This window comes from Oryzias latipes, chromosome 3 (assembly GCF_053564925.1).
Source record: "Oryzias latipes strain Hd-rR chromosome 3, Olatipes_Hd-rR_3.1".
NCBI lineage: Eukaryota > Metazoa > Chordata > Actinopteri > Beloniformes > Adrianichthyidae > Oryzias > Oryzias latipes.
The window spans coordinates 34,925,606-34,935,726 of NC_136239.1; the positions used below are offsets into that span (position 1 = coordinate 34,925,606).

Genomic DNA, 10,121 nt, shown 5'->3' on the forward strand with positions numbered 1-10,121 from the left:
CTCATCTGACATGGACACAGGCTGTTATTGTTCATCAGTGTTATGCCAATTTGCAGTCTGAAAAATCTCCCGTAAGTGTGCACAATAACGGACTAAAGTCATTCAGTCGCTGTGACCATCCATCAGGGAGGAGTCTTTTTGTGCACGATTTAACCCTTGTTCTATCTTAGATGACCCCACCCTTACATTGACGTGTTCTCCCTACCATGACAAAGGTGGATAAAGGTGGAAAGATTTAATGTAATCCATGGACACCAGTGAAGATCACAAATCATTGAAGAAAAAAGGTTCAGAGCACTGTCTAGTGGGTCTAGATGACCCATCTCCCAATGTTAACGTGCCTAGGATAGCAGAAGGGTTACACACAAAAAACATTTTGCAACATATGAAATTAGAGTATTCTCCTGACTATCAGAGGGGGGGAATCAAAATTCTTAATAAATCCACCATAAATTACAATTCCCAGCACCCCACCCCTTCACATTTGGTATCATTGAAAAGCCCAAATGTCCTCTGTATCTACCAAAGGAGTTAATTCAGTAGTATGCAGTGATTTAGAGATAAAGTTTAGAAATGTCCTCTACAGATGACATATTTACATTGCTGGAAGTCAGGAGGATATGTTAGAATGTTGCAGTAAAGCAAAAAAAATGTCTTCTTTTTTACTCAAAAACCTTAAACAGATCTAGCTGAAGCGACAGACTAGGAAAACTGAGGAACTAAATTGGGGTGGAGAGCATTCACAACAACACCCTCTGCTAGGACGTCAAATGGAAACGTAAATACAAACATCTAAGAATTTACTAGGAAGAAGATTTAAAAATTAAAAGAAAGTCCATAGACATGTGCATGATAGAACAGGACTGATAAAATAAATAAAAAACAGGCCTCACACTGGTTAGTAGGTTCACTAATATCTGGTCTAATGTGCTCAAGTCCTCAAACAATAACAGATTAGGAAGGAAATGTTTCTTGGCTGCAACGTTGCCCTCCTGACCCCTTCCTTCTGTCACACACTTGTGCGTAACAAAAGCTTCTGGCACCACAAACTGCAAAGAAAATGTGGGAAAAAGCTCAGATGTCCATGAAAATGACCTTCACTAACAACACCACTGAATTCCTGTTTCAGGCTGCTGGTGGGCCGGACAGAATGCTCAGACTCCTGATGGAGACCTCTGACCTTCCTGCAGTGCGGAGAACAGGAGCATCCATTTGGGGCATGAATTGTCATTGTGAGTAAGATAACGGCTAATAATGACTGGAACTGGAAATAACAAAAAAGCAAAAATAATCTTTTTTAGAACGGTGATGCTTTGGTTACTTTCACCTAAACGAGCCTTTTCCTATCTTTTATAGTATGACTCAGACACTCAACTAGATAATTTAGGTAATAAAAACTGAAAAACTAGGCTCTGAAATACTCCGATGGGGTTTTTCTGAGAATTAGCACCACAGAAATACAATCTTATTAAAAAAATGTGCACTTTTCTTCCATTTTCCTGAATTACAGCAGTTTTTTGTCCATTTTTCTTTTATTTATATAACTTAGACAATATTTACAGTTCCAACAGGAAGTCCCTGAAAAGAAATAAACATATTTACATAGAATGAGTGGTCTTAAATAAATAATTCAATACACTCACTCACAAAATGATAGTACATTCAGAGGAAAGGAAAAAACAGAAAGAAAATTGGAAAAATGTAGCTTTTTGTATGTGAGAAAGCACAAGTTACTGCAGTTTGTTAGTGCAAAAGATTGTGTTTCATTTTCTCAAGATTATTTCCACAAATAAAGCTGCATGCTGAAGCGAGCAATGACACCGATTCTTATTCTCCTTTGCTACCCAGCACATCCCTCTTTTGTTTGTAAAACATCCATCAACTCTTTACTTTCATAGTTGAATTGGAGGTTTTGAAAAGTCATTTAAGTAATAGGTACTGGAAAAAAAACAACAATGAATTTGTGGGCTGATCCTTCAAAGGAAATCAAGGAGCTTCAAAAATAACTGTTGACTGAATTTTCTTTTAAAGGAATAAAAAAAAACAAATCCTGAAGACAATAAAAACCTTCCTCGCCGCATTTTTATGTTTTATAAATGTGACCGTTCAAATTCTCTTTTGTGTGATGAAAAAAAAAAAAAAAAAGTCAGTAGCTATGGTTACGATCTGACCCTCACCGATGCGCCTACCTTGCGATGAAAGAGGAGCAGTGTGTGCTCTGAGGTGACAGGATGTCTGCGAGAGCGCCGCTCCACAGGAAACCAAAGCTGTCTATCAGCAAAACGGAGCTTAACCAGCACTTAAATCTAACCAACTGGATGCACATAATCACCGGCTTCTCCTCCTCCTGCACAGCTCCATCTGCACAGCCCCAACAGGAGATGGACGCAGAATGACTGGGATTGATCTGCTGGCCGTGTGGGAAGAGACATTGCTGGTGTGAGGCGGAAAACACTTCCTGCTTGTTAGCAGATGGGATGAGGACGCGTGGAGCAGAGAGCTCGGGCGGGCGAATGTGCTGAGAACACAGTATCTCAAATCTGCCATCTTTTGAGACTGGGGCAGCGTGGAGCAGAGGAGGCCACAAACCAGTCTGCTCTCCAGAGGTTTGGCCTCAGATGTAGAGAGAACCGTCGGCGGGGCCCACGTAGCCCACTCCAATCAGGAGAACATCTATCAAAGTCCAAATGCCCAGGCCTCCGAAGCTGAACAGCTTGCCCAGACCTTCTCTCCACTGGCCCAGATAAAAGCGGTCTGCTCCAAAACCACCGAGAGTGATGCTGCAGAGAAGAGCAGAGAGCGCAGATGTTATCGGGGAATTTATGAGCAAACATCCTCAATGTGAGAGATGAAACTCTTCAGCATTCTCAAGAGATAAAACGTACCTGAGGGCCAGAGCTGTCGACCATTTATATCCACCAGTCCAATTACAGAAGAGACGTTTCTGAAAACGCCTTCGTCCTGCTCAGGACGAGAAACATTTCATCAAAGATCACCAAATAAAAAAAAATAAAAAACAATATCCATACTCACTCAATATTCACAGCAATATAAGAATTTATAAGGTCATAAAAACATTTGCAGTGTTTATTCAAATTTAAGCCTCTAAGTAATATTTACAAGTACGGTTGGGCGAGATATCGGTGACAGTATTGTTAAAAAAATCTACAGACATGACTGTTTTCAGAAACACTTCATTTATTAAATGTATTCCGGTTCCTAATAGATTGGTAAGCTAATGTTTACAGTTATGATTAGTAATTGACTGTTTTCAGGTAAATGTTATTTTTGATTGGGATACGTGTTCTTCCACTGGCAACGGGGATCTTATAGTTTACAGTTATGTCCAATATCAATAAATGCTTTCAGATATATTTATATGAAAGGGTTAAAGTGATTCTTGTTCCTATGAGATCCTTGGCTGTTTGTTAAAAAGGGCAAGTACAGTGTGACTGTCCAGTAAAAAGAAAATTGTGCATTTCTAATAAAGAAACATAAAGGAAATCTAAACTTAGTGTTACTGTACGCTTAAATATCGGCAAATATCAGCCATCAGCCACAGTTTCAGGGGAAATCTCTGTATTATCTTTTTAAGTCCCACTCCGATCATCTTTAAAGCTATTTTCAAAGCGATCCCACTGTTTTTTTTTTATTATAATTTGTAGCCCAGTCAATAAACCTGAGTGGTTTTCTAGCACGTAGTTTCTGCAGAGCGGCAGGAGTTCATTAGAGAAACCCCTCTAAGTTGTGGGTGGGACTGTTTGCACCCCTTCCCGTTTAAGCGGAGCAGGGAGCTTGTGGCGCATTTCCTACATTACAAATGAGCTCTTTTACAAACTGGATTTTTGGTGTGCTCCTGACTAAAAACAACTTGAACAAATAAATGCCCAGAAATGCAATTTTCAGCCTAATTGTCTTAATCTATGTCCTCCGTCATCAGACAAATGCCCCAAGAACATGTTAAAAACACCAAAGACATGATTTCTACTGGAGTGGGTTTTTAAATACAGCAATTTATGTTTTCATTTTTAAAAAAGAAAGCTCACTGTATTTGTAAGGCTGTGACAAACAACTCTCTTAGTTGTCACACTGCAAATACAAAAGTGTAATAAAACACAAATTTGTTTCAAAAGATGATCCTCAAGTAGGAAAAAAACATCGACACCCCAAATCTCAGTTTGTGGGCCTGCAGATCAGGAGCTATTGAACACAGAACAGACAGGTGAAACCAGTTTTCCTAAACCTTAAAGTGCCTAAAGGCGGCCGTACACTGTGTGACAGGATTCTTAAGAGCCTGTTCAGCCTCAAATAAATGGACTACGTGAGAGGGGTCATGCACTGAATCACAATGAAGCCACAAGATGAGCACCGATTGGGCCCAACAGTCCGGCTTTCGTCTTTACCTGCATTGTCCAATAAAAAAGCAGAATTTTTTTCTTCTTCAGAGTTTAACAATCACAAGGCAGCTTCTGATGAAAGTGAAAAGGAAGACAGGATTTAACTTGAAGGGCCGATGGCTATGTGTAGTGAAGTTTGAGGTTTCTGGTTGTGGTTTACGGACCACAGCTGCTACTTGCATGACACTAACAGTGCAGGAGAAGTGGGTCAGCAGGCTGAAGAGCCAAGCTAGATACAGTAATTACTAGAATGTAACGATACAATAATTACTAGAATGTAACGATACAGTAAAATCTCAATTCGGTTCGATTCAGAATTTCATAGGGCTCGGTTCGGTACAGCTGTTTAACAAATCTACCTAATATGAACTGCTATTTTATGAACTATTATTTTATTGTTATTTATTGGGTGTATTTTGCTGCCGAACACCTGAATATCTAGCTGGGAGATTAATAAAGTTTTTATCTATCCATCTATCCATCTATCCATCCATCCATCCATCCATCCGTTTTTTCAGTACAAAAAACTAAGGCAGAAAAAAATTACTTACAAAATGTATTTATTGGTTTTACATAAATAAAATTGGCCGCTCCATTCTGATGCATCCACTTGTAGAGATGATGATGATGATGACACCATACTTTTAGGTTGGGGGTATATGGGGCTGTGGAAACTAGTAAGAGTGTGTAAACGGATGGGTGACAGAAAAAGGGGTGGGCTTATTCTGCGCCTACAGTCCCGCCCACAATTCTGAGGCAAAACTACTGCCACTCTGCAGAAACTACGTCTTTCAAAACAACAGGTTTTTTTCATTTATTTTAGCTAAAAACAGCATAATCATAATTAAAAGACCACTGGGACTGATCAAAAGTTGATTTTCTTTTTGATAGAAATAAAAGCCAAATGAATATTCTAAATCGCAAAAATATAAATCCAGGTTCAATATATGCTTGTATTATAACAAATAGGGTGCAGTATTTAAATTGGGCATTATTGGGGCAGTTGTCCCCCGCATCTGGATGTCGGAGCAAATTAAGGGCAACACAATTTTGCAGCAACTCCAACCAGAAACATGTGACATGCGTGGAAAAACCTAATATATGTGCGATACAATTACTGCACAAAAACAACTGTTTACCAAAGAAAATGCAATCACGGATCAAACCTAATTGAAACATCATGTTTCTCAAACACAAAAGACGTTTTGACTGAAGGTTAAGGTCACCTGTGGTCTGGAAGCACAGGCTCAAAAACAAAGTTTGCTGGATCAAATACATGGGAGAGCCACACAGTTTTTCCTTTCGCACATCTGGTAACGAGTGGGAGGCAATTATGAGCTGCAGAGCATCGTACTTAAAACAGCACAGGCTCGATTAACTCTTTAACAGTGTCAAAGACTAAACCTACAGTTTTTGTTTTTAGAGTGCGGTGGCACAAAGTAAACTGTCTCCTACAACAATCTCCTCTAAACAAGATCTTGACCTGAATAAAAGCACTTTATGGGACAATTTTCATCTCTTTGGAGCTCATCCTTTACACACGTGGCAAAGTGGCTTTTTTATTTCTACAATAGAGCAGGAGAGTGGTATGTCTGCAGGACTCCCAGCTCTGACAAAAGGCCAATTTCAGAAATGAAATGAACTTGGATTATCTTTTATACATTGTAAATTGCTAAAGTACAAAAGACGAAACAAAAGTCTGGAAATGTTTGCATTGAATGCATGATGAAAAGCCCACTTGGTTATACGACTGTTCTACCCGACAGTCGCCTGTCAGCAAATCAACAGCCTTACCTAAACAATGCACGTGCTCTAAGACGTCACAGGTGGCGTTGTAGCGCTGCCGTGGGCAGGAGACGGTCATGCAGTTGGTGGAGTTGGAGCAGCGGTACTGAGCCGGGTCCAGCTGCCAGCAGAACTGACAGGTGATGGAGAGAAGAAAGTGGGATTCTTGTTGTCCTGACTCTCCCTGCGAATCACATAAACCAAAAAATAAAAAGGATTTTCATTGCCTTACACTTTTCAAGATGTGAAAGAGGAAAATAAGTCTTTGTAAAATGCATCCACAATATGAAGTGCTACTCACTATACAGTGAACTCCTTTTCTGGGTTTACAGGTAAAAGCTGCAGGTTTGCCGTAGGTGCAGTTATGGTAATAATTACACTCAATGCACTCAGCTGGAAGACGGCTACACAAACCACCACTCGGACATTTAGAAGTGTAGTTTTCTTTGTCTGTCGGGGCCACTACAACAGACAAAAACACAAAAGAAATAACCAAAGGAGAAGAAAAAAAAACAGCAATAGTCAAAAGATGATGGAATCAGATCTACTCTAATTAATTATTGTAATTTAGCAGATGGTCATATTTATTGAAAAACAGCTATCCATCTTTTGAATCTCTAGACACCACGAAAAAACAAACTTTATTTTGATTGGGCCTTTTAGAGACAAATATATAAATCAGAATACAGTTGGAGTTCTTCAGTGGTAATAAAAACTGCAGAATCTACTAAACACAACATTCAATTTTGTAACTTATTTAGAAAAAGGTGTATTTCTTTATTTTTCTGAACATTTTATTTTGGAGTGCCATTTCAGAACCACTTTAAAAACAACATTATGAAATGACAAGAAATGAATGTGCCAAGATTTGCTTCTTTTGTGAGAATAAACCATGGTCTGGACAAAATAAAAGCACAACTCCTGTAGTGTTTTAGGGTACTACAGGTTGATTATAAGGGTCAATCTGCCAAGTAAATTAAAGGGTAAATAGTGTGTGTGTAACGATGTATCAAATTAAGTGAGGATCCAATGATCTAACCAGATCAATCTGTCTGAGGCAAGTTGCTAATCTAATAGATCAATACCATTAAAAAATTGCTTCCAAATGAAATAAATCTATTAGAATCAATATTAGAAAATACCATTTGGATTGAGGCACAGTGGGTATGGGAATGTAGGTAGTTAAGAATGGATTTGCCCGGGGTTCTTGTTTACTTATACACATATTTAATTTACACTTGATTATCTTGCAAGAAGAATCTGGAAAACTTCTCCTGCCCTGTTCAGTACCGGGCACAGTGCTCAGCATAAATGAGTACACCCCCTTTAAAAAGTACCAATTTAATCAGAAGCCTAATGAACAAAAGAAACATTTCCAAACTTTCCACAAGGTTTGAGTTTTATTGAACACTTCTTAAACTCCATAACATGAAATTAAGGTTAATGATCCAACTTAGATCACATAATCTTCAGTTTTTACTTAAACTGGTTGAAGCAAAAATGAATAAACCCTGAAACAAAAACTACTACATCTGGTGTATTGTATGAGCACTGTGATATAGCACAAAGTCTTCTATGCATGGAATGAATAAGTTGGTGACATATTGCAACATCTATCTATTTCCATTCTTCAAAAAGAACCTCTTTTAGAGCCTGGATGCTGGATAGAGAGTGATGCTCAACCTGCGGCTTCAGAATCCCCCACAGGTGTTCGGTTGGGTTCAGATCAGGAGACATACTTGGCCATTCAATCACCTTCAGCCTGTTCTTCCTCAGAAATACAACAGTAGCTTTAGAAGTGTGTTTGGGACCATTGTGTTGGAAAAGTGCTCGGCGACCAAGTGCATGAAGTGATGGCAGCTTCTTCTCTTTTAGTATAGAGCAGTACATTGTTGTGTTCATGATACCATCAGTGAAATGCAGTTCCCCCACACCAGCAGCACTCATGCAGCCCCACATAAGGACACTGCCAGTGCGACCACCATGTTTCACTGTAAGCACCATGAATTTTCTTTAAAATCCTCACCATTGAGAGTTTTAAAAACCATTCGTTCCAAAAACCGTGATACCTGTCTCATCACTCCACAGTATCGAGTCCCAGTAGTCTGTGTCTTTTTCAGCATGGGCCCTAACAAATTCTAAACATGCTTTTTTGTGCATGGGCTTTAGGAGAGGCATGCCATATGCATGCCGTATGGTGCAATGGGAAACAGTCACTCCAGTTTGGCTTTCTACCGTTTAAGCTAACTGCACCGAACTTGCATGGCGATTTTCCTTCAACCCTTCTCATCAGTTGACGCCCCTGTCAAGATGTTAGCTTCCGTACGTCTCTCAGATGGCTGCACTTCCAGTTCCAGCTTCTTACATTCTTGGATCACTTTTGCTATAGTATTTTGACTGATATGTAAAGCTTTGCTGATCTTTTTGTAGCCCTCGCCTTTTTTGTGCAGATAAATTATTTCCTTTCTCAGATTTTGTGACATTTCTTGTCCACGGGGAACCATTGCTGACAAAATGAAATGGGAAGTGCTTTTCTTTGTTAAGAAATGCCTTTTTGTGTGCTGGACACCTCTTAAATGAATCATCAGTCTCACCTGTGGTTGAATGCCTGATAATTAGAATTTTGTAGTCTTAAGTTTGGCTTTTCTCCTAAGACTTTGTGGTGTTTTTTTTTTTTTGCATCCTGGGCTTGAATTAATTTGTTAGGAAAATCACTTTGTTTGCGATCAATGGCCCACCTCTGTAGGATATTATTTCACAGAAAATGTTGATTCTGAAAGGACACTAAAGGCTTTAGTGAGGTGTACTCGTTGATGCTGAGACCTGTAACCAATGCTTGGATAACAAAGCTCAGCTTTTACAGCGGTTATCTACAGAAGAGGTGTACCGGATGCGGCGGAGGGGACCACCGGGCTGGTGATGACCGGTCCATGCTGGGCATCTCTGCTGTGGGGAGCCTCCTGACCAACATGGGGGGAACTCAAATATCCTGCCACCAAAAGCGGGAGAAAAAAAACAACGCACGAGCTCATCTCAAAGTTTAAAAACCGTGGTTTAAAATCAATCAATTCAATTAAAACCAGTTGGAAGTTTTGAAATAAACAGTTTCTACATTTGACAATAAACAAATGGCTGCATATGTTTACTCGAGGTGAATAACAACAACATGCTAACAATTTATGTTCAAAAGAGAAAAATTATACAGATTTTTAGTTAAAGTGTTGACAAGTGTTCACAAATCTCATCTGCTCGCTGAGTCTGTTTTCACTGTTTGGGTAAAGCTAGCTTACTGGTTAACGTTAGCTTAAGAGCCGTTGGGCAAAATATAGATATTAAGTATATTTACAGAATAATATATAGATTATCTCTGTAAACCTACCGTTGACTGACTGTAGAACCAAGTCCATGATCAACATGACCAATATTCCTTCGTGTTTGAAGGACCGTCCTCGGTCAGGTCTCCATATTAGCCAGCTAGCAGCCATTGTTGCTGCGGAACCGAACGCAGTGCACCAGCTGCCTTCAAATCATGTAGGAAAAATGAGCGATGGCAGCCCTTTATTTGTAGCACTCAATCACGAACGAATAATGTGCTTGTTTAACAGTCAGCACGCCTAAAAATGAACAGTACTTTCTATTAATCTTTTTACTTTGCAACATATTTTTAAAAAGAAAAACTAAAAGTCCAAATTTACATTTTTTAGCAGTCTCCACAAAGAACACATCCAACTTCCTCTCCAGAGAGAGGAATTGTTTTGTTACCAAAATAAAAGACCTTTTATCACTATCTCATGTTTATAACTTTATTGAAAATCATTTTTCATTTTAATTTAGCTTCCATGTAAGAAACCAAATTCACCAGCTGGCTATGAGGCATTTAAACGATGACAGGTTTTTTATGCTCGCATCTCATTCCTAGCAGACAATATATTAATCAGT

The 10,121-nt window shown here is 39.1% G+C and overlaps 1 protein-coding gene across 1 annotated transcript; it reads right to left on the bottom strand.

Annotated features, from left to right (window-relative positions):
- Positions 1-1,513: 1,513 nt before the first annotated feature.
- On the bottom strand, positions 1,514-9,918 carry tm2d3 (TM2 domain containing 3). Its single transcript, XM_004067450.5, has 6 exons — positions 9,562-9,918; positions 9,070-9,171; positions 6,484-6,644; positions 6,192-6,366; positions 2,886-2,961; positions 1,514-2,780 (listed from the first exon to the last, which is right to left on the bottom strand). Exons 1-6 carry the CDS (start codon positions 9,665-9,667, stop codon positions 2,615-2,617), a joined length of 786 nt encoding a protein of 261 aa, XP_004067498.1. The 5' UTR covers positions 9,668-9,918; the 3' UTR covers positions 1,514-2,614.
- Positions 9,919-10,121: the final 203 nt, after the last annotated feature.

Coding starts and splice junctions, on each gene's coding strand:
- tm2d3 (XM_004067450.5), bottom strand. CDS start 9,667: ATGGCTGCTAGCTGGCTAATATGGAGACCTGACCGAGGACGGTCCTTC. Junction 9,172..9,561: donor GGTTCTACAGTCAGTCAACG/GTAGGTTTACAG, acceptor TTTTGGTGGCAG/GATATTTGAGTTCCCCCCAT. Junction 2,962..6,191: donor AGAGCACGTGCATTGTTTAG/GTAAGGCTGTTG, acceptor CGTCCTGAGCAG/GACGAAGGCGTTTTCAGAAA.